The sequence below is a fragment of the Nicotiana sylvestris genome, chromosome 9, assembly GCF_000393655.2.
Source record: "Nicotiana sylvestris chromosome 9, ASM39365v2, whole genome shotgun sequence".
Taxonomy (NCBI): domain Eukaryota; kingdom Viridiplantae; phylum Streptophyta; class Magnoliopsida; order Solanales; family Solanaceae; genus Nicotiana; species Nicotiana sylvestris.
In genome coordinates this window covers 103608743-103633128 of record NC_091065.1, presented here as the reverse complement: position 1 = coordinate 103633128, position 24386 = coordinate 103608743, and the positions used below count along the sequence as shown (strand labels likewise).

The 24386-nt window shown below is 35.0% G+C and overlaps 5 protein-coding genes across 5 annotated transcripts; 4 read left to right on the top strand and 1 right to left on the bottom strand.

Moving 5' to 3' along the window:
• Positions 1–200: 200 nt before the first annotated feature.
• On the top strand, positions 201–2528 carry LOC104222565 (scarecrow-like protein 18). The gene is made up of 2 exons (XM_009773806.2): positions 201–921; positions 1066–2528. Exons 1-2 carry the CDS (start codon positions 398–400, stop codon positions 2291–2293), a joined length of 1752 nt encoding a protein of 583 aa, XP_009772108.1. The 5' UTR covers positions 201–397; the 3' UTR covers positions 2294–2528.
• A 5440-nt stretch (positions 2529–7968) lies between these two features.
• Positions 7969–8658, top strand: LOC138877993 (secreted RxLR effector protein 161-like). Its single transcript, XM_070157645.1, has one exon. It carries the CDS (start codon positions 7969–7971, stop codon positions 8656–8658), a length of 690 nt encoding a protein of 229 aa, XP_070013746.1.
• Positions 8659–10583: 1925 nt separating this feature from the next.
• Positions 10584–16271, top strand: LOC138877992 (uncharacterized). The gene is made up of 12 exons (XM_070157644.1): positions 10584–10730; positions 11818–12015; positions 12065–12643; positions 12749–12952; positions 13142–13273; positions 13356–13461; positions 13550–13630; positions 13759–13827; positions 14404–14530; positions 15199–15235; positions 15401–15939; positions 16025–16271. The coding sequence occupies exons 1-12, from the start codon at positions 10584–10586 to the stop codon at positions 16269–16271; spliced, it is 2466 nt and encodes an 821-aa protein (XP_070013745.1).
• A 686-nt stretch (positions 16272–16957) lies between these two features.
• Positions 16958–17730, bottom strand: LOC138877991 (uncharacterized). Its single transcript, XM_070157643.1, has 2 exons — positions 17605–17730; positions 16958–17401 (listed from the first exon to the last, which is right to left on the bottom strand). Exons 1-2 carry the CDS (start codon positions 17728–17730, stop codon positions 16958–16960), a joined length of 570 nt encoding a protein of 189 aa, XP_070013744.1.
• Positions 17731–21279: 3549 nt separating this feature from the next.
• Positions 21280–22938, top strand: LOC104244206 (DELLA protein RGL1-like). Its single transcript, XM_009799576.2, has one exon. The coding sequence runs from the start codon at positions 21280–21282 to the stop codon at positions 22936–22938; it is 1659 nt and encodes a 552-aa protein (XP_009797878.1).
• Positions 22939–24386: the final 1448 nt, after the last annotated feature.

Genomic DNA, 24386 nt, shown 5'->3' with positions numbered 1-24386 from the left:
ATTATGCTCTTATCAGTTTCTAATTGTCTTGTTCATCTTGTCCACACATGCATATATTCCTTAATTAATCAGTTACATCTGAAGGCCATGATCTGGCGAAGTTTCTTGAAAGATAAAAACCATAGGAGTCTGTTTGGAATATAGTCTTCCACCTTGGCTCTTCTGTGTGTCCGTGCCATGTAAACATCATATCGCACCAATATTTTAAACTTAATTTGCTATATTTACCACTAATCAAATGCATGTCAATTCATAATACCCATAAAAAAATCTATACAGTCAGTATCTAAGCAGGTTACATGGTGTTGATTTCAGACTCTAAAGTCTAAACCATAAACACACACTCAAGGTGCCTGCTTGTTGAGGCTACCACTAATTTGCAGTTGGAATTGGGACAATGGCTAATGTCTCAATCTCAAATGATAATTTTAGTGATTTCCAGGGTGGTCACTTTCATCTTAAAGCATATGAGAGAAATGAATTAGTGGTCGAAGATCCTTGGTTTGAACTTGAAGATTGTGCAGATATTGATTCTGTTTATTCCATGTGTGACCTTAACAATGAAGAGAATACATCTAATGAACAAGTTACAACCAACTTATTGGAAGATCAGAAACAAAGTATATCAAATTGGATGCAGGGTTATTTCTCCACCAACACAGATCAAATCAAATCCAGTATTGAAGCACCAAAGAATGATGATTTCCAGCCTCAAGTCCTACAACTTATTGGCAACTCTAGCAATGAAAAATCAAATCCGTTTTCTTTAGCATCTTTTGAGCTACTGAACAATTATGGCAGACTGATCAAGAAATCGAGAGAGGAAAACTCGAGCATTTATAATGCACTAAGCTATGAGGCTCGTGCATGTAACAACAACAAGTTGTCAACAGAAGAAATCCTTTTGGTTGCCGGAGAAAGGTATTGTGTGACCATCTCATCAAAAAGTTTAAGATGTTAGACGACCTCTGATATCACTTTAAAGTGTTTGACTATCTCATTTAAAAGTTAAAAATGTTAGACAAAGCGTACTTTTAATTACTTAATTATATTGTGTCTCAACAGGTACATCCGGTACTCCACCCAAAGGCTAGACGGTCTTTCTATGTTTATATACCCTTATGGTTCGGCACTCTCAGGACTTAGTATAGAGGAAACAAGGGACATGGAACTTGTCCACCTCCTCCTAGCTGCAGCAGAAGAAGTAAATAACCAGCAATTTCATCTGGCTAGAAAATTGATTTCTCGTTGTGTGTGGGTGGCATCTGAATCAGGTAGTCCTGTCCAAAGACTTTCTTTCTATTTTGCTAAAGCTTTAGAGGAGAGGATTGATAGATCAACCGGAAAATACACATGTACGGATGAAGATCGCCACCTCAAGTACATAAAAACTATGGCATTAGGTACCAACTCTGCATTCTTGACGTGCCACCAACTACTTCCCTTCAGTCAAGTGATGCAATTTGCGGGAGTTCAAACAATACTTGACAATGTCAGAAGTGCGAAAAAGATCCATTTGATCGATTTTAATATTAGGAGTGGAATTCAGTGGACAGTCTTGATGCAAGCTCTTGCTGAAAAAAGTGAGTGCCCAATTGAGCTTCTCAAGATAACTGCTGTTGGAAGCACAGAAAAAGAGAAGTTTGAAGTAACAGGCAACACATTACACAGTTTCGCCACGTCTTTGGGTCTGTCATTTTCATTTGATATAGTTTTCCTGTCAGACATGAAAGATTTCAAGAAAGAATCAGTCAATATTGAAGCAGATGAGACTGTGGCTGTTTATTGTAACACTGTTTTAAGGACAATGATACCAAAACCAGATTGTTTGGAAAATTTGATGAAAGGAGTCAGAAGTATTGGACCAACAGTTATTGTCATTGGCGAAGTCGAAGCAAACCATAATTCACCATCATTTTTAAACCGCTTTATTGAGACACTATTCTTTTATGGTGCATTTTTCGATTGCTTTGAGGACTGCATGGATCGAGACAGTCCATGCCGAAGAACGATTGAAGGGTTGTATTTTGGTGAAGGTATTCGGAACATTGTGGCTGCTGAGGGTAAAGAAAGATTCACCAGGAATGTGAAACTTGAAGTGTGGAGAGCATTTTTTGCAAGGTTTGGTATGGTGGAAGAAGAGCTAAGTGAGTCAGCTTGGTATCAAGCTAATTTAATTCTCAAGCAATTTGCACAAGGCAGTTGTTGTAATATTCACAAGGATGGGAAAGGCCTAATTATTGGGTGGAAAGGAACACCAATTCATTCTCTTTCCATTTGGAAGTTCTTGTAAGGAAGTCAATTTGGCCTATGTTTTGAGAACTATGTGAACAAAGAGTGGGCGGAAGAAAAGGAGGTCCTCATACAGAGTCCCAGTCTTACTTAAGCAAAGCGGGAGTTTGGAGAATGACTTGGTTAATTACTGCTCCTATCCCTTTAGAGCTTGGGTGTTTAGCACAGAATTTCAATACTATTAGACACCTGAGAGAAAATTTTGAAAACCTATGACGCCAAAATGTACAATCTCATTGTGAATGTCATGCTTCTGGTTTATCCTTTTACCATTGAACCCAAATCTCCCATGCGTGCAAGGCTACTTTTTCTTTTCCCATTTTTGAAAATCACAATGAATGAATGGATGAATTGTAAGTTATTTTTCTTACGTGTAGGTGGCCCAATAGGTTTAAGGCTTATAATTAATATTTAATTAATTATCAAATCTCATCAGTCCGATTGGTTACTTGATGGACGTACCAGATTAAGTGAGAACCTCTATAAATTGGGCCTCTCCCCACCCATTAGGGTTACCGTATTTTATTTTCTTTCTTCCATCACTAAAGGCGGTGGTAACGAAAGCTAGGGCAAGGGGCGAGAAACCAATTTACCGATTAACGCTTCCGCTTCAAGATAATGGATTCCGCTTCAGGTATGTTTTCTATGACGATTACATGTAAGATTATCATGTTCAAGATCCTGGTAGAATTATAGTTTATGCTTACATGTGGTATCAGAGCCTGGATTGCTTGAATAGATAATCTTCGTCACAACTAATTATGAATGCGTAGTTGTTTAGACATTATGTGCTGCCTTCGGCAATTATGAATCATAGTTTAAATAAATTATCATGATCGTTAAATTCTGTTTGTGAAAAATAATGCTGAACTCTAATTTTTTAATTACTTTTAAGATTATGCAGCAATTAGAAAGAGGGAGTAATTGACAAAAATTATAAAAGAGTTTGGTCTCTACTTTTCGAGAACGTCAACCTTTGAAGTTTTGTGCTTTTGTGGAATTATAAATGTAAATTAGGCATAAATCGTATGTTTACATGTAGCAACATCTTTTTTCCCCAACACATTGGCCTACTAACAGCTTGTTTGGATGGTTGTTATACATTGTTTCATAATGTATCGTATCGTATTGTATTGTATTGTACTGTATCGTTTTAATGTATACAATGTTTGGATAGATTGTATTGTTTGGCCTCGTTTTATAATGTCATGTATCGACAGTATGAAGAATAAACTTACAACATTATAAAGAAAAAGTAAGGTACGAGATAATATTATTATATAAAAAGGTAAGGTAAATGATAAAATAGGATTATTGAATAATAAAAAAGGGCAAGATGAGATTAAAAAAATAAGAAAACAACGCAACCACACCAAATCGGTCGTTCCATAAAGTGGCACTTTTCGTCGTTACGTAACGACGGATTTAAACGATACGATAGAATAAAATTTAAGTTATAATCAAAACAAACATTGTATTTAAAGTAACGATACAATACAATACAACAGGTAACAACCATCCATACAAGTTGTAAAGTGATTTTTAAATAAAGATGACTTGCGATTTCACTTTATGGACACATGCAATCTTAATATATTTTGGACCACTTCAGTGATAATATTTTATTCCTAAAAGTTTTGAAACGGAGTAATTGCACGTAAATCCTTCATGGTATTGATTGTGATTCTGGTATTGTATAATAATTGATGTATGTGCCTTAAAATTGTATAGTTTATTAATCACCAAAGTGATCAAACTAGACTGTTTAATATTTATACATACATCAAATTTATGTTTATTTTATGCATATATTAGTGCTCATATAGTTTATTAGTCACCAAAATGATCAAACTAGAATGTCTAAAATATTCACATGCATAAAATATTCTGATATTTATTTTATGTGTGCAATTATGTTCATCTAGTTTGTTAGTCGCCAAAGTGGCCAAACTAATATGTTTAAGAAATTACGCATACATAAAATTATAGTTTATCCATGAAATTAATGAAATGCCTGTAATTAAAAATTAGTGGATAAATTAATTTTCATTATTGCTAAAACTTAAGGATTTATCCAAAGGTGAATCAAATATTCATGAATAGTGAATATGATGAGGTAAATTAATATTCTTAGTCAAATGTATATTGTCTGTCCAAAGATGACATATATATTTGGTTAAAAATATTTAATTATCTATTAAAGACTAAATGACATTTAAATTATGATAGTGTGTCGTAGTATTTACCCAAAGGAGAATTGCGATATGCTTTAACTATTTTGTTGAATCCATATTGATTTGTGAGCATGTATTATCTATTTTGCAATTATTCCTTTTTATTTGCTTGCTTCGTCTGTTACTGTGTACAATGGATTGAACTTCTCTGAATGGCGTGAACAAGTCCAGTTCCACTTAGGTGTGATGGATCTTGACTTGGTTCTGCTGAATGATAAGCCCGCTGCCATTACTGATGCAAGCAGTGCGGATGAGAAGTCTTTCCATAAAGCATGAGAGCGCTCTAACAGGCTAAGCCTTATGTTTATGCGAATGAATATTGCCAACAACATTAAGAGTACTATTCCACAAACAAAAAGTGCCAGGGAATACCTGAAGTTTGTGGAAGAACGTTTTCGTTTTGCAGATAAGTCTCTCGCTAGTACACTAATGGCTGAACTCACGACCATGAAGTTTGATGGGTCGCGTAGTATGCAAAACCATATCATCGAGATGACTAACATTGCAGCAAGACTTCAGACCTTGGAGATGAAAGTGGATGACTCCTTCTTGGTTCAGTTTATTCTGAACTCGTTACCTCCTGAGTATGAACCTTTTCAAATTAACTATAACACTATTAAGGATAAGTGGAATGTTAGTGAATTGTTTAGTATACTTACTTAGGAGGAGTCAAGACTTAAGAAACAAGGGAATCATTCAATCAACCTCATGGGCCGAGGAGCTGGTAAATGACTTAAAGTGAGGGCCAACAAGTTCAAGAAGAAGAAAGCACCTGCTAAAGCTCAACAGGATGCTAACAGGGAACATAAGGCAAATACGTGTCGTTTCTGTAATAAAGAAGGACACTATCAGAAAGATTTCCTGAAACGTATTCGAAAAGAAAGGTACAATTAGTGCTTTTATATGTTTCGAATCAAATTTAGTAGAAGTTCCTAATAATACTTAGTGGCTTGATTCTGGTGCAACCGCTCATGTATCTACTACGTTACAGAGAGTCCTTATGATCCAAACTACAAATCCAAATAAGGATTTCTTGTTCATGGGAAATCGTATGAAGGCTCCAATTGAAGGCATAAGGACTTATCGTTTGATCATGGAGACTGGACGTCACTTTGATCTATTACAGACTCTTTATGTACCTTCAGTTTCTAGGAATTTGATTTCTCTTTGAAGACTTGATGTTTTTGGATTTGATTTAAAGTTTGGAAATGGATGTTTCAATTTATATAAGAATGCTATTTTTTATGGTTCTGGTTTTGTTAGTGATGGTTTATATAAATTGAAACTCGATATTGGTTTTCCGAATCCCTTTTTTCTATTCAACATAATGTTGGAATTAAACGTAGTTCACTAGATGAAAGTTCTGCTTACTTGTGGCATAGACGTTTGGGTCATATATCCAAAGAAAGGTTAGAAAGATTAGTAAAGAATGAGATTCTTCCGAATCTAAATTTTACTGATCTTGCTATATGTTTGGATTGCATTAAGGGAAAGCAAACCAAGCATAGTAAGAAAGGTGCCACAAGAAGCACCCAACTTCTTGAAATTATACACACCGATATTTGTGGACCTTTTGATGTTCCATCTTTTGGTGGAGAGAAATATTTTATCACTTTTATCGATGATTTTTCACGTTATGGATACATCTATTTGCTGAAAGAAAAATCTCAAGCAGCAGATGCTCTCAAAGTGTTTGTTAATGAGGTTGAAAGGCAATTGGATAAAAAGGTGAAAATCATTAGGTCAGATAGAGGTGGTGAATATTATGAAAAATATAATGAGTCAGGACAATGTCCAGGTCCATTTGCAATGTTCCTCGAGGAACGTGGCATATGTGCACAGTATACTATGCCAGGAACACATCAACAAAATGGTTTTGCAAAAAGGTGTAATCGAATACTTATGGACATAGTTAGGAGCATGATAAGTAATTCTCATTACCCAAATTATTGTGGATGTTTCCTCTTAAAATCGCAGTGTATTTATTAAATAGGGTTCCTAGTAAGGCAGTTCCATAGACCCCTTTTGAACTATGGACAAGAAAAAACCTAGTTTAAGGCACCTGCATGTTTGGGGTTGCCCAGCGGAAGCTAGAGTTTATAATCTACAAGAAAAGAAATTAGATTCTCGAACAGTAAGTGGTTACTTTATTGGTTACCCAGAGAAATCTAAAGGGTATGTGTTTTACTGTCCAAACCGTAGTTCGAGAATTGTTGAAACCGGTAATGCAAGATTCATTGAGAATTGTGAAGTTAGTGGGAGTGTTGAAAAGCAAATTGTGGAAATTAAAGAGGTGAGGGTCAATATTCTATTACCCAGAAATGTGCCTACTTCCACACAAATACCAAATATTGTTCCAGTTGTTGAAGAACACTTTGACAATACCGAGCAACATTTGGATGAAACACTTCATGAAGAAACTAACTTACAAATATCTAACACAAATGAACCACAAGAAATGCCATTAAGAAAATCTCAAAGAGTTAGAAAATCGGCTATTTCGGATGATTACGTGGTTTATTTGCAAGAGTCAGATTTTGACATTGGTTTTAATAAGGATTCGATTTCATTTTCACAAGCCATAGAAAGTAATGAGTCTGACAAATGGATTGATGCCATGAAGGAATAGTTAAAATCCATGAAATACAATAAAGTCTGGGATCTTGTTGAATTGCCAGAAAGTTCTAAAAGAATCGGGTGTAGATGGGTCTTTAAGACCAAACACGATTCAAATGGCAATATTGAGAGATACAAAGCTAGACTTGTTGCCAAGGGTTATACTCAGAAAGGAGGCATTGATTATAAATAGACCTTTTCACCGGTCTCAAAGAAAGACTCGTTAAGAATTATCATGGCTTTGGTGGCTCATTATGATTTAGAGTTACACTAAGTGGATGTGAAAACTGCCTTTCTTAATGGAGATCTCGAGGAGGAAGTGTATATGAACCAACCAGAGGGTTTCGAAACTAAAGAAAAAGGTCAAATGGTGCGTGAACTGAAGAAGTCAATATATGGACTTAAACAAGCTTCACGACAATGATATATAAAGTTTAATGATACCATAACATCTTTTGGATTTGTGGAAAATATTGTTGATTGGTGTATATACCAAAAGATCAGTGGGAGCAAGTTTATATTTTTAGTCCTATATGTTGATGATATTGTACTTGCTGCTACTGATTTATGCATATTGCATGAGACTAAAGATTTTTTCTCTAAGAATTTTGAAATAAAAGATATGGTTGAGGCATCCTATGTGATAGGAATAGAAATATTCCGTGATATATCACAAGGATTATTGAGATTGTCTCAGAAATGCTATATCGAAAGAATTCTAGAGAGATTTAGTATGAACAATTGTTCAGCAGGAATTGTTCCAATTCAAAAGGGGGACAAATTTAGTCTCATGCAATGCTCTAAGAATGATGTAGGGTGAAAAGAAATGGAATCAATTCCTTACTCTTCTATTGTTGGTAGTCTGATGTATGCTCAGACTTGCATAAGACCGGATATTAGTTTTGCAGTCGGAATGTTGGGAAGATATCAGAGTAACCCAGGAATTGATCATTGGAAAGCTGCAAAGAAAATTTTGAGGTACCTGAAAGGAACGAAGGATTACATGCTCATGTATAGGAGATCCAAGCATTTGGAAGTTGTTGGATACTTGGATTCAGATTTTGCTGGATGTATTGACACTAGAAAATCCATGTTTGGTTATTTGTTCCAATTAGCTGAAGGAGCAATATCATGGAAGAGTGCCAAACAGTCTGTCATTTCTACATTCACGATGGAAGTAGAATTTGTGGCATGTTTTGAGGCCACAATTCGTGCATTATGGTTGCGAAACTTTATTTCAGGACTTGGGGTTGTCGACACCATTACCAAGCCGCTGAAAATTTACTGTGATAATTCTGCAGCAGTATTCTTCTCCAAGAACGATAAGTATTCCAAAGGTGCCAAACATATGGAATTAAAGTACTTTACCGTCAAGGAGGAAGTTCAGAAACAAAGAGTGTCACTTGAGCATATTAGAACTGATCTCATGATTGCAGATCCGTTAACGAAAGGTTTACAACCAAAGACATTTAAAGAACATGTACACAGAATAGGTCTTGGCTGTATTTATGATTGATGTATTTATGATGTTTTGACACTCTAAGTTCATTTATGTGTTTCTGATATACATTAGTGATTTCCTGTTTCTCATAATGGTGTACGCATTATTGTTTTGAGATATTACAGAATAAGACTCAATGAGATATTATTGTGGACCATAATATTTTATAGCTTATGGACCTGGTACGATGAGTTGCTAATGTTGTAGTATATGGAAGGGAATATGTAGACAAATTATATATAACCACCATAACTCACATTTAGTAGTTTATCGCATTATGGTATTTATGATGGACATTACAGAAGAGATTTGTTTATGCGCAACTAATTTTCCTATATTAAATATTAATATTATGTGATTATTGGACCAAGTGGGAGAATGTAAGTTATTTTTTCTAGGGATTTTTACCTATCTATACCATATATCAAACATTATTACCTTCATTGTTTAAGGATTGTGTTAATTACATTTAAGCATACCAAATTACCTTTTATATACCATAATTCAAATTAAGGGTATAATTATTCCTTCATTTATTTTAGGTGTGATTTTAGGACTGTATTTTCACGTTATTTGGTTTACCCGCCTCTCTCTCCTCCCACCCCCCACCCCCTACGATTTACCTTCAGTTCCCCACCCCCACGATTTACCTTCAGTTTTTCCTCCATTCTAGTACAATCTCTTCTCACCCACAATTACCATCACTTTCTTCTCCACTTAATTACCTTCAGTTGATAGTATCCCCCACGATTTGAATTCACTTCCATCTTTGTCTTTAACTCCTAAATCATGAAAAAAACCAACACTCCCCAAAAAAATCATCAAAAGCTATATTAGCTGATATTCCAACCTTTGATTTGGGTGTTTTAACACCAAAATCACCACCAAAAACCCACAAACGACGCATGCAAGTGAACAAACTACTGGTATTTCATCTCCTAGACAAATTCGTGCGGAAATGAGAAGCAAGCATTTGCACGATGTTGATGTTGGTGGAGTTGATAAACTAGTCGAGAATCAACTGAAACGCAAGGGGAAAGAGTTGAGTGTAGATGACGATTTTGTAGATGATTCTCCCAAAGTTCCATCTGTGAAAAAACACAAGGTCTCTCCTTCTTCATCAAAACCAAAGAAGAAGAAACCCTCAAAAAAAGTACCAAAATTGGTTAAGGAAAAAATTTCAATAAAGGTAAACACTATTTATGTTTCCTCACTGTTTTGTAGTTTGATTTTGGTTGTAAAAATCTGTTGTTCAAGTGTTAATTTAGTGTTCAAGTGTTTTTTGGCCAAATGTGGTATTGTCCTAATTTTGTAGATTATTTTTCGCAATTTTGTAGGTTTAATGGAACTGTGATTATTAGACAGTGTATACTGTAGTTAGTTTGTAGTTGATTTGTAGTCTGATCGTTAAATTGTAGAGATGGTATTTTTCATTGCAACCTGTATTGCTGCTACATTTAACTTCATTCTAAATACAATTTATCTACATGTTGTGAGTTACTTGAAGTAACTGTTACATTCTGTAGATAATGTTTACAAGTGCATTGTTCTTCTTTGATTGTTCAAGTGTATTTTCCTCCCACCCCCCACCCCCCTACGATTTACCTTCAGTTCCCCACCCCCACGATTTACCTTCAGTTTTTCCTCCATTCTCGTACAATCTCTTCTCACCCACAATTACCATCACTTTCTTCTCCACTTAATTACCTTCAGTTGATAGTATCCCCCACGATTTGAATTCACTTCCATCTTTGTCTTCAACTCCTAAATCATGAAAAAACCAACACTCCCCAAAAAAATCATCAAAAGCTATATTAGCTGATATTCCAACCTTTGATTTGGGTGTTTTAACACCAAAATCACCACCAAAAAACCCACAAACGACGCATGCAAGTGAACAAACTATTGGTATTTCATCTCCTAGACAAATTCATGCGAAAATGAGAAGCAAGCATTTGCACGATGTTGATGTTGGTGGAGTTGATAAACTAGTCGAGAATCAACTGAAACGCAAGGGGAAAGAGTTGAGTGTAGATGACGATTTTGTAGATGATTCTCCCAAAGTTCCATCTGTGAAAAAACACAAGGTCTCTCCTTCTTCATCAAAACCAAAGAAGAAGAAACCCTCAAAAAAGTACCAAAATTGGTTAAGGAAAAAATTTCAATAAAGGTAAACACTATTTATGTTTCCTCACTGTTTTGTAGTTTGATTTTGGTTGTAAAAATCTGTTGTTCAAGTGTTAATTTAGTGTTCAAGTGTTTTTTGGCCAAATGTGGTATTGTCCTAATTTTGTAGATTATTTTTCGAATTTTGTAGGTTTAATGGAACTGTGATTATTAGACAGTGTATACTGTAGTTAGTTTGTAGTTGATTTGTAGTCTGATCGTTAAATTGTAGAGATGGTATTTTTCATTGCAACCTGTATTGCTGCTACATTTAACTTCATTCTAAATACAATTTATCTACATGTTGTGAGTTACTTGAAGTAACTGTTACATTCTGTAGATAATGTTTACAAGTGCATTGTTCTTCTTTGATTGTTCAAGTGTATTTTGGTAAAATGTGGTGTTGTCCTAATTTTGTAGATTCTTTGTCTCAATTTTGTAGTCTAATTGGAACTGTGACTCTTAGACAGTGTATAAATGTAGTTAGTTTGTAGTTGATGTGTAGTCTGATGGTTAAATTGTAGATATGATATTTTTTATTGTAGCCTGTATAGCTCATATATTTAACTTCATTCTAACTACAGTTAATCTACATTTATGTGAGATACTTGAAGTAACTGTTTTGTAGATTCTTTGTCTCAATTTTGTAGTTTAATTGGAACTGTGACTCTTAGACAGTGTATAAATGTAGTTAGTTTGTAGTTGATGTGTAGTCTGATGGTTAAATTGTAGATATGTTATTTTGTATTGTAGCCTGTATAGCTCATATATTTAACTTCATTCTAACTACAGTTAATCTACATTTATGTGACATACTTGAAGTAACTGTTACATCCTGTAGATAATGTTTACACATGCATTATTCTTCTGTTATTGTTTTGTAGTTATAGGTGTGAGTAGGCTATTCTTCTTCTAGTTATATTTTGTATTTGTCATGTAGTTATATGTAGATTACTGTTTCCTTTTTATGCAAACTACTAATGTTCATTAATTTTATATTTTCTATAGAATGAACCTTACTTTGCACAACAAAATGTTGATTATGGTGTGCTTAGATTCCACAGTTTGTGTGATCCTAGCATACCTAGCCAGATACAAGCTTTACTCTCCGAATGCTTTAAGGGTTTTCAGAAAAACTTGTTTTGGTTACTTATTAGGTCTCCCCAAAATCTGTATGCAAAACCAATCACTTCATCTTCTGATGAAGTATGAATTGACAAAGTCTACTGACTCATATTTTTCAGTACTATTTAAGGGTGAAAAATTGAATTTTTCCTTGAGAGAATTTGGGTTGATAACTGGTCTTAATTGTGTGAATAAGTTTTCAGACTATGGTTACACTTCCACCTATGTTAGCCCTTTAATGAATACATATTTTCCGAACAAAGAAAGGGTTGAGAAATGGCATTTGAAAAATGTAGTGACTAATAAAGCATGGGCAAACGATGTGGATGCGGTGAAGTTGTGCATTCTTTATATGTTGGAATTTTTTGTTTGTCCTTCTGATAAAGACCATGTGACTTTCATAGACAAGTTTATGTTCTTTCTAATAGAGTCTGGTAATTTTGAGTCATACCCATGGGGTATCAAATCCTTCAAGCAGGTTATTGAATCTGTCCGACATCGTCTTAATCCCCATGTACATTCTTATCTGATACGGGGATGCTCATTAGCCTTGCAAGTGTGGCTATATGAGTGTTGCTCGTCCGTCAGCACCGAGCTTGCTACGAGATGTTCTGAATCTATACCTCGCATTTTAAGATGGTCAGCTACAAAGGGGCAGATTTGGTTAACTGCAATTGAAGAGAAGATGATCAAGCCTGAGTGGATCAAGGTATTTTTTTCCACTTTTGTATGATGCTACAATTACATTCATAATAACTACATTGAATCTACATTTTTTTTGTCACTTGAATTAACTGTTATTTTCATCATTCAGTTCACAAACATGATTGAATCTGGAGAAGAGCTTGGAGTGCTTAATCTGCCAGACAAGATTCAATATGAAGATGAACATGGTGCTCAACCATCACATGTTCCAACTGCTGCTTCTCCATCATTTGAACCCAAATATACAGATTGTCAAGAGGACATTGAATCTGTCAGTAGCAAGCTCATGAAGTTGGAAAAGGGGATTGTGCAGGTATTATGAATAACTACAATATATTGACATAATTTGCTACATTTTGACTTCATTACATAACAATTATAGTATGTTATACATTGTAGTTAATTTGTGGTATAAATCTATAACAATTATAGTTTGTTGAATTGTAGTGTAACTGTAGCAGTTAGAATAAGATTACCAACTAATTATATATTTAATTTTTAGGTTGATGTAAAGTTAGATGCCTATAGGAAGGATGTTTTTGAGGAACTCTCAAGCCTTCGAGAGTTCATAGATCAATCTTTGAAGGGTGTTATGAATGTGATAAACAAGAGGTTTGATTTGGACGAGTCAAAGGTAAGAATTTACATATAATTTTGTACTAAGACTAATTAAGACATATGAATAAAGTAGTCTCAAATATTCCCCAAAATTGTAGTTTGCTGGTAGTTCAACAAAAAATAATTACCAACATCAAGGAGATAACAACCAGCAATTCCAGTTCAATGCTGGTGATCAACTGCATGGAAGCACAAGCAATACAGGTATCTACAAAATTCCTGCATACATATCTACAAATTTCAAGACAGCATTATTAAATTATACTAATCATTTTTTTACTATGTGTTGCAGCTACAATTTCTCCAGAACATTTTCAACCACATGTTGACTTATATCCTGACTTCCAAGAAGCAGCTGAGGCATATAAAGCAGGTACAGAACCATTCCTTCATTACAATAAGGTTTTTATGCAAAATTTTAATAATTTACACCTTAACTACATATTCCTACATATATCTACAATTCTCATTCCCAATTATTCATTCAAGCTGATGTTTCAGCAGAACATCTACAAGGAAATATTGAGGAAGAACCAGTAATTGATGAAGTGGCTGAGCCACAACAAGCAGGTAATATATTCTCTATATTCTCTATAACTCCATAATACTGTTCATATCTACATAGATCTACACTTATCTACAGAAGGTGAAGTTCCACAGTCGTCAATTCACGGTGTGACTGTGACTGAAGTTGTTCCTGAAGGCATTGATAAAAAAGTTGTTCCTGAAGGCATTGAAAACAAAGGTTTGACATTGGATGACTTTGAGCTGCCAGAAAACTTATCACAGTTGGTCATGTATGGCGAGCCCATACGAGAAGAATCAACCCCTGTTCATCCCGGTAGAACCAGGCAACCGGGAAAACAGCACGATCACCTTTCACATCTTTGTATAGTTCTGGAGGCAGCACATCTGTTGGACCTAAATTTTTTTACCTCAAGCACCCCTTCACAAGTGTCATAGGTAAAAATATAGATCCTGAATTGACAGAAAGGTTCACCAACTGGTTATACATTCGTAGTGATAAAGTATCTAGGAGGTATGAATGCTTCATTTTACACTGTCTGTTCACCATTTTTATACTTTAAAATTGTAATTCATTTTGTAAATTTTTTGTATTTGATCATCTTTTTTTTGTTATTACAGGAGGAAATATTACTTTTCCAAGAAGGATAACCAAATCAAGCCTTGGTTGGATTTTGGTTGTGAAAAGATTGATAAGAAGGACTGGTTTTATGACCTTGCTCACCCCGGACAAGTCATCAATAACACAGTAAGTATAAAGAACATAATCATTCACAATATCTGTTTTGTCTTCAGCTGTGTAGTGTAATTGTAGTTTATTTTTCAGCTATGATGTGTAATTGTAGTAATATTGTAGACAACATATATATGTTACTATATTTATGTCTCAGCTGTGAAATTTTGCTTTTTATGGACCTTATGTATCATATGTGATGATGATTGTATGTACAAACTGGAATTTTGGTACTTTTGACTGACTTGGAATCTCCGTGTACCACAATTGTAGTTACCTTGTAGTAATATTGTAGAGCTTGTGATTGTGCCTATTAATATTAACTGTAGGTTGAACTTGCTGATTATTGGGAGCTTAAGTTAGGTGGTATGTTTCATTTGTTCCTCTGTATAGTGAATAAATGTAGACAGTGCATAAATATAGTTAATGTGTAGTTGTTTTGTAGTCTGATGGGTCAATTGTACATATAGTACTTGTTCACTATGGTTCATACAAACTACAATTAAATTACATTTTGTGAGGAACTTGGACTAACTGTTATATTTCTGTAGTTATAGTGTAGCTAATTTGCAGCAATCTGTTAGAGTTTTTAATAAATTCAAATTGTAGTTAATCTGTAGCTGTCTTGTAGACAAGTGTGGTTACACCGTACCTTATTGTATATGTTTATTCTATTTTGGCAGCACATTGATGTTATTATGTATTATCTGCGAAAAAGAGGCAAATATGGCCCCAACAATAATACTAGGTTCACAACCACGGATTGCTTGTTCAAGACAAAGATTGAAAGAATCTATGACAAGTTCATAAGTTAATCTGTAGCTGTCTTGTAGACAAGTGTGGTTACACCGTACCTTATTGTATATGTTTATTCTATTTTGGCAGCACATTGATGTTATTATGTATTATCTGCGAAAAAGAGGCAAATATGGCCCCAACAATAATACTAGGTTCACAACCACGGATTGCTTGTTCAAGACAAAGATTGAAAGAATCTATGACAAGTTCATAAGTTCTCCACCGGAACAAAGGTATTCGGTTGTTAAACCCGAGGATGATGTTGGAGAATATATTCTTGGGTACAGAATTCTTGCTAATGTTGCCTGGGATCTTGTTGACTATGTGCTCATGCCTGTGAACCTTGTAGAGAACTTCCATTGGTTGTTGCTAGTTTTTGACATAAAGGACAGACAACTTTATGTTTATGATTCCATGGTGAGAGCAAACCGTCATAAAACAGTTGAGACATTGGTTGACAAGTTTTCAATCATTATCCCTCTGTATTTGTCATGCACTGGTTTCTATGGTAAACGTAAAGACATTAACTTCAAGAGCACAAAGGCATACATCGAAAAACCAGTTACGGACCCTCTCGACATACAATGGATGGTTGCTGAGATTCCACAACAAAAGGAAGGCTCAGTGTAAAAAAATAATCTCCCTTTCTATATGTTTAATTTTTTTATTTTAATCATTTGTTATATAATGAAAAATTCTCATCTTATGCAGCGATTGTGGTGTATTTGTGGCTGCATTTGCGGAGTATGTTAGCCTTGGAGATTTGGCAATCCCAAAGGAAGATCTTTCTGATATTGACCAACACCGTAGACGCTATGGAGCTCTACTGTGGGACTATGCAACAAAGAAGCAAGAAGATGGGTCAATCAGTGAGAGTGAGGTTACTGGCAGGCTAGCAAGGAGGAAGGGTGCTCCGGCAAAAAACGAGAGGACTAGAGTGCAACGAAAGAAGAAATAGACTATTGTGTTCCTAGTTTGGTCTGTGAAATTTGGTAGTTGAATTGGAAAACAATGTAGGAAATATGTCGTTTTGGTTTTCTACAACACTTTTTGTTGATTACATTATACTCGAGTACTCTGATTACATTTTTACAGCAACAACTTTGTCTTACAATTTGACTTTAATCTTCAAGTTATTTTTATAAATACCTTCAAGTGCCAAGTAATATCTGTATATAACTGTCATTTATTACACAGCAGAAAGATAAAATAAATACAGGAATCATATAAATAATTTAGCCATTTTTTATCAACAAGGTTTATCAAAAAAATTCAATTTATCTACATTTAAACTACGTCAAACTACATTTTAACTACAACTCCTCTACATATGAATAACAGGACTACAGTTCTAACACAGTTAAACTACATATTCACTACAATCTGGATACAATTTACGTTGAATGCATTCTTTATTAATATCAGTTTTTTTGTATACAGTAAATATTAAAGTTTAACTATTCTATAAAAAAAAGACAACTTTAGATGCTTGACAGAATACATAAAAACATAAATAGTGCAGATACACAAATTGATGTTTATACTTCTTATTCATCTTCAAAAACTTAAACAATTACACAAGAAAATCCGATAATTTGAGCTCACTAACATTTATTTTGAATAACTATTCTAACTACATGATATTCATTTCTTTTTCGGCGCATTCTTGCAAGTTCTTTTGTTATGCCCTTCACCTCCACAATTGCCACATGACACCTTGTATTTCTTTGACTTTATTTCATCAAATGTTTTATATCTTTCCTTGTGAGGTCTCCCTGGCTGCCTTTTATCTCCCGCCGGTGGCTTTACTACCTCATCCAAAATATGTTGTGGCACTTCCCATTTGCCTTCATCAGGAAGAGGATTTACTGGCATTTCATAGGTAAGCAGAAGGCTCTTCCTTGTGTAATACGGAGAGCAATAGTTTTCGTATGTTTCATTCCTATGCCTTAATGCTGCCAAAGCATGCGCACATGGAAGTTCATCAAGTTGGAATTGTCCACAGCTACATTTCTTGTTTTCTAGACACACAATGTACCGCTTCACACCATCTAACACAGTATGTATATGATCTGTTGAAGCCCTCACCTACAATTGAAGACCAAACAGAAATAATAATACATCAATCATTAAAATGGATTATCAACAATTTACCTACAAATCAGCAACAAATATATTACAGCTCATCTACAAACTATTATTACCGACAATTTGACTACAGTTTAACTACAATCTGGAAAAACTGCAGCTAGTACTTTTTTGATTCTACTGCACCAAAAAAAATATCTTACCCTTAGTTTCTGAGATAATGTACTGTTGTCTTCCAATTCTTTGTTGTATTTGTGACCAAGGTATGTGAAAGTACCCTTTGCCTTCGATAACTTTTCTTTTGTCCAACGTTCAAGAAGAGTCCTCATATACTCAAATAGATCAAATATTGGAAGCTCTCTTGCATCTTTTGTTACAGCATTCAACGACTCGGCAATGTTTGACGTCATAGTAAAAGTTCTATTTACCGTTGCATGTACTCTTGACCATCTATGATAGCCAATATCATATAGGTAAGACTTTACACGCAGGTCTACCTCTTCAATCTTCAACATCCTTTCATTAAATTCATCCATAGTGTATGACCGTGCTGTAGCAAAGTACAATTCATGTAATTGTAGATGTCCCTTCTTGAATTTTGACCTTATATTTGTCCATATATGCCACATGCAAGAGTAGTGTGCCAATCCCGGATAGACAACTGATGTTGCCTTCAGTATACTCTCATGCCTATCTGAAACAACACACATTGAAGGTCTTTCACCATATGCCTCCTTGAATTGCTCAAAGAACCACTTCCAAGACGCGTCGTTTTCAGAATCAACCACAGCATATGCCAAGGGAAAAATAGTACCTACATTTTTAAGACATAAAATATGATTAAATAACAACTACAATATATATTTAGAAATATAGACATGTTAACTACATTCTTTTGTATAACTACAAAATAACTACAACATAACTACAATTTAACTGCATTTTAAAGACTGTCTACAAAATAAGTACAAAATTATTCCATTATTTACCTGCTGCATCCATGGTGCTTGCTGTCAGCATAATCCCCCTGTAGGCTGACTTTAAGAATGTCCCATCAACCACTACTACCGGCCTACAATGTTGCCAACCATTTATTGATGTACAAAGAGCAACAAATGCGTATAAGAAGCAATCATCTGCTGCCTTCTTCAATTTAACAACAGAACCAGGATAATTCTTCTCAAGAATATAAAAATATTTGGGTAATTTGTTGTAGGAGTCACACGGATTCCCTCTCAAAAACTGTAAAGCTTTTTCCTTTGCTCTCCATGCTTGCATGTAGCTTAGGTTCAGTCCATGTTCGGATAACATGTCAGTTTGTATGTCCTTTGGTGTGTAAACAGTCTTAGGATCACAATACTTTGGAACGACCATGCTACCAAGTACTGCTGCAGTACGTTTGCGCTGTATGAATGTTTCGTCCATTAGGCAGCATGTGTGTTGACGGCTGAAACTTCTTATCTTGAACATTGCCGAATCATTAATTGACGTTGCCTTGAAATGCCATTTACAGCTTTCAGCAACACATATAAGCCAGTAGCTACAAAAGAAATACAATATTTACACAAATTTATGAAAAAACTACAATTAACTACAAATTGACTACAATTTAACTACAATTTATAAAACCCACCTATCTTCAATCATACACTGATTTTGCTGATATATTATCCACAAATAACTACATACCTTCTATGACTAGATCTTTTTACTCTGAACTGGAACTTGTGCATCACTGAATAATTCTTCATTGCAGCAGCTACTGTTTGCTTGTCCTGATAAACTTGTCCTTCTTCAATATATGTTTGCGTAGATTCAGTTATTATTTCACTTTGATATTCCTCTATAGCTGGTGAGGATGGAAATTCAAGTAAGTTTAGGGATCCAGACGAACCTGCAAACAATAAATTCATAAATGTAGTTTCTATGTAGATAATTTTGAAAGCAACATTGCTTTATCCTTTTCAGTACTATGTGAGCTTTGTAGTTTAATTGTAGGTAATTGTAGTAATATTGTAGATAACATAGTAACACCATAACTCTCTGCAATGTCGAATCAAACATACCTGCACTGGTGCTTTCATTGTTGATTGCCAATTCCATATTGAAATCTCTTACGCTTATACATAAAGGATACGAACCTAAGTTTTTATTCTCCTTTTTGGTTTCCATGTAAGCACGAACCCCCATATCATTCCTAATCTCCATTGGAGGACAATTCTCGTTCACAATGTATTTGATTTCTATAATTTTATCCGATGTATCAATCGATAATTGTTCTGCAATTGTAGAACTGAGAATTCCGTAGTTTGCATTATCATCTACCACAATGGCATCAACTTCAAAATCTCTAAATCTGCCATAGTTATCCCAATTACCATTCGATTTCAGCATTATTGGGATTTTTGACATGATTTCGTGTAGTTGATAGGAAAAAAGACGAAGAAGAGATATAGTTTCTACAATTTGAATACTGATATCGACGAAGAGCAATTTTGTACAATTTGAGATGAAGAACAGATATAGTCTCTCTTCAGTAATTGTACAATTTGATTGCGTTTTTTGTGAGATCTCTTTCTGTTGAGGAAGGAGAGAATTACGCAACTGGTGCCTTCATCAGGAAGAGAGATCTCCTTCATTTCAAAATTGGAATAAAATCCTTGACAGAATCACATCAGATTTGGTGCCTTCATTTTAGGGCTTTTTAATGGCAAAATCTACCTATTTTTGGATTGGTATATAATTTGTAGTAAAAGTGTGGACTACATGGGTAAATAACAAATTATGAACATTTTTGGTAATAATATTTGATATATGGTATAGATAGGTAAAAATCTCTTTTTTCTACGTGTATGTGACCCAATAGGTTTAAGGCCCATAATTAATATTTAATTAATTATCAAATCTCATCCGTCCGATTGGTTACTTGATGGTCGTACCAGATTAAGTGAGAACCTCTATAAATTGGTCCTCTCTCCACCCATTAGGGTTACCGTATTTTATTTTCTTTCTTCCATCACTAAAGGCGACGGTAACGAAAGCTAGGGCAAGGGGCGAGAAACCAATTTACCGATTAACGCTTCCGCTTCAAGATAATGAATTCCACTTCAGGTATGTTTTCTATGACGATTACATGTAAGATTATCATGTTCAAGATCTTTACAACCTTCTGAACAGAATATAAAAGATAACCATGACTTCCATAAGGACAGACAGAAATCCAAAATATCAGCCATTCATCCGAGCAGTTCAAAAATTGTTTTGAGGGAGGCCTTGTTAATATCGTGCCCAGGTTCTTGTCTTTCTATTTTTTTCGTGATATGTCCTTTTGCTTGTATCAGATTCATGTATAGATGGTCTTATATTATATGCAATTGTTATCTGCTTCAATTGTTATTCGCATAATCTGTCACCATCTCATTTCAGAAAATGACAATCTAACAAAAGTACAGTATGTCCTATAGTAAGTAGGCTGAATTTCTTAAGAAGGGCCATAAATCACAACATAAACCACATTGTCCTTAATGCCATGTCTTGTTTTATCTCTAGAAAGCCAACAATGTTACTTCTTCATATTAAACTCAAAGATTAACATGGTATACAACTGCATATTTTTACATGATCTTTTTGCAATTAATCGATATTGCCAATTTTTTAGAGGTTTACATCACTATCTGTCAAAGTATTAAATTTAGCCGTATATGCTCTTTGTTTATGTACGGTTGATCTGTCAAAATTTTAAAGCTGTCCAATTCCATCCAGTTTCACAGCTTTAATTTGCAGTAACTATATTGGAATTTGAGAAAAACTCAATAATATTACTGTACTGCTAACCATAGCGGATCAGGAAGCGCTTGCAAATTACTCTCGGTTTTGATATGGCCAATCCCTTGTCCCATCTTGCATCATTTACTTCCAACCAAATCTCAGGTAGTGATCATTCTCTAATAGTCTGTAGAGAAGATATTGCAAAGAGTTACAACCAGTTATCAGTTATGGAGGATTCCACGGATATTCAGAACTTCTGTACCAACTATGGTTTCTATCAAGACTATGCAGTCAATCCACAAGTACAAGAAATGAATAAACAACAAGAAGAAATGAATGTGTATGCAGTCACTCCACAAGTACAAACAGGAAGTCATGTCGACAAGTCACATTTTTCATCTTTGGGTCCTTTTGAATTGCTGAGGAACAATCCGAGCAGGTGCAAGAATACTGAAGGAGATAAAATTAGAAATATGAATGACAGGGCCAACGCGTACCAGAAGCTCTCAGCGATGCAAATCATGAAGCTAGCTGGAGAAAGATTCATCCAGTTCTCTTCTAACAAGTTCATTAACATAAATAATCTTCTCCATCCGTATGGTTCTGCTCTCTCGAACCTTTCTCCTGATGATAATCAAGATGTAGAACTTGCTCAAATCCTCCTAGCCGCAGCTGAGAAAGTTTCTGACCAACAATATGACCGCGCAAGGAAAATGCTGAGTCAATGCCAACCACTTGCATCAAACACAGGTAATCCTGCGCAAAGAGCAGTCTTTTATTTTGCACAAGCGCTTGAAGAGAGGATCGATAGAGAAACAGGAAGGTTAATGCCAAAAACCCACAGTGTGGAAACAGATGGCAGTATCTGTATAGCATCACGATTCGACGCCTCACACCTAGCATTTCATCAAGAAGTTCCATTCACCCAAGTGGTGCATTTCACAGGAATTCAAGCAATACTAGAAAGTGTAGCAACAAAACCAAAAGTTCACCTTGTCGATTTCCTCATCAGGACGGGCGTACAGTGGGCATCCTTAATCCAAGCAGCAGCAGAACGAAAGGATAATCCAAGCGAACATATGAAAATCACAGTTATTGAATCAGTAAATAAAGAAAGAGTAGAGGAAACAGGCAAGTCCTTAGAGAGCTTTGCTAAATCCTTGAACTTTCCCTTGTCTTTCAAGATTGTGTTTTTACCAGATAGAAACCAACTGACCGAAGACCACTTTGACGTAAAACCTGATGAAGGTGTAGTAATATATGCAGCATTCTTTTTAAGGGCAATGATCTGTGAACCTAACTGTTTAGAAACTGCAATGAGAGTTGTAAGAAGGCTGCAGCCAGAATTAATGGTAGTCTCAGAAGTAGAGGCAAATCAGAATTCACCTATGTTCGTGAATCGCTTCATAGACTCTTTATTCTATTACAGTGCATTCTTTGATTGCCTGGAAGATGTAATGAAGAGGGATGATCAACACAGGATGACACTAGAATCAGTGACATATGGACGTGGGATTCGGAACATAGTAGGAAGTGAAGGAAAAGAAAGGGTGTGTAGAAGTGTGAATCTTGATGTGTGGAGATCATTTTTGAAGAGGTTTGGAATGGAAGAAGTAAAGCTGAGTGAGACATGTTTGTATCAGGCTAACTTGATTATTCAGCAGTTTGCATGTAGGAATTCTTGCACTGCGGATATAAACGGAAGGTCTCTCATAGTCAGCTGGAAAGGGACTCCAATCTATATAACTTCTGCTTGGAAATTCCATTGAGTTTTTTTGGCAAACTTTAATTTGTAAGGATAAGTGTATTTGCTTTGTGTGAATTCGACCTTTTATGCTGCTAGGCCTGCTCCTGAATGATGAGTGTATTTGAGTGAACAATGTAAGTTATAAATGCTCATCATATAGTGTAAAGAACTTTTATATATAGTGTACTCCTATCATTCAGATAATTAGATTTGTGTGTATCGCAACTGCAAACAGAATTATCTTCATTTAAATAAGAATGAGAATTTTTTAATCTGCAGCTTCTATAGGAGAGCTTTAAAGCTTCAACCAATTGTTGACATTGCTTACCTAAGGTGGTAAACAAGAATAATTTTCTTGTTTTTGTATCAAGATTGTGGTTTTAACTTTAAGTTAGGAACCTATTGAATATTCTTGTTCAAAAAATAAATATTAAGCTACATTAGCAGAAGGTTTCTTTACAGCTAGTTTGGATGGTTGTTATTGTATTACTACATTGTATTGTACTGTTTTGATGTATACAATGTTAGGATATATTGTATTGGTTGTCGTCGTTTCACGATGTCATGCACCAACAATATGAAGAATAAACTTGCAATATTATAAAGAAAAAGTAAGGTACGAAGTAATATTATTATATAAAAAGGTAAGGTAAAGGATAAAATAGAATTATTTAATAATAAAAAGGGGCAAAATGTGTCACGACTCCAAGCCGGACCCGGTCGTGATGGCGCCTCTCGTGAAGACAAGGCCAGCCGACACAAATCCCAAATCAACCATTTTCCAATAAAAGTTGTTTTTATACCATTTATAAACCAATAATCTCATAATGAACATTTAAAAGAAAAATGCGGAATAATTACACAAGCCCGACATCGAGGTGTCACTAGTCATGAGCATCTACCAAGGTCTGAATACAACAAAAACAGTCAAAAATGTACTAAGTACACTAATGAAAATGAGAGGAAGGAAGCGGTGCTGCGAACATCGTGCAACCACCTTGCTAACTCTGATGATTCCGCGTCTGAGCAATCAACACCCGCTACCGGGTTCCAAAATACCTGAATCTGCACATGAGGTGCAGGGAGTAATGTGAGTACTCCAACCCAGTAAGTAATAAGAGTAAATAAAGATTAAGCAGTAGGAAACAATGAATCCGCATTTATGATAAACTCAATAAGCACAATAGGCTTTCAAATTAGAATACGAGTCAATCGTCTCATTTAAAATCCAGCTTTTGGTAAAAATCATTTGAAAATGCTTTCCAACAGTTTCAGTAGGGGTTCAATACTATTTATAATAAAAGAGATGAAAATCATAATAGGCCCCTCGGGCAAAACATAGTTCGTATACAGCCCCTCGGGCAAAAACAGAAATTTATACCCATTTCATAACTTAAAAACTTAAGTTTAAATAAAAGTTGTTTAAAGCATTTGTTCAACATTTTCAATAGAGGCTCGATCTAAAGATGA

What these genes read in the sequence shown, in the direction of transcription:
- LOC138877991 (XM_070157643.1), bottom strand. Translation starts at nt 17,730, where the DNA reads ATGAGGACTCTTCTTGAACGTTGGACAAAAGAAAAGTTATCGAAGGCA. An exon ending in CATTATCTCAGAAACTAAGG is followed by an intron (nt 17,402 to 17,604) that starts GTAAGATATTTT and finishes CTTCAATTGTAG; the next exon opens with GTGAGGGCTTCAACAGATCA.
- LOC138877993 (XM_070157645.1), top strand. Translation starts at nt 7,969, where the DNA reads ATGGAATCAATTCCTTACTCTTCTATTGTTGGTAGTCTGATGTATGCT.
- LOC104222565 (XM_009773806.2), top strand. Translation starts at nt 398, where the DNA reads ATGGCTAATGTCTCAATCTCAAATGATAATTTTAGTGATTTCCAGGGT. An exon ending in CTTTTGGTTGCCGGAGAAAG is followed by an intron (nt 922 to 1,065) that starts GTATTGTGTGAC and finishes GTGTCTCAACAG; the next exon opens with GTACATCCGGTACTCCACCC.
- LOC138877992 (XM_070157644.1), top strand. Translation starts at nt 10,584, where the DNA reads ATGAGAAGCAAGCATTTGCACGATGTTGATGTTGGTGGAGTTGATAAA. An exon ending in TGGAAAAGGGGATTGTGCAG is followed by an intron (nt 12,953 to 13,141) that starts GTATTATGAATA and finishes TTTAATTTTTAG; the next exon opens with GTTGATGTAAAGTTAGATGC. An exon ending in CAACAAAAGGAAGGCTCAGT is followed by an intron (nt 15,940 to 16,024) that starts GTAAAAAAATAA and finishes CATCTTATGCAG; the next exon opens with CGATTGTGGTGTATTTGTGG.
- LOC104244206 (XM_009799576.2), top strand. Translation starts at nt 21,280, where the DNA reads ATGGCCAATCCCTTGTCCCATCTTGCATCATTTACTTCCAACCAAATC.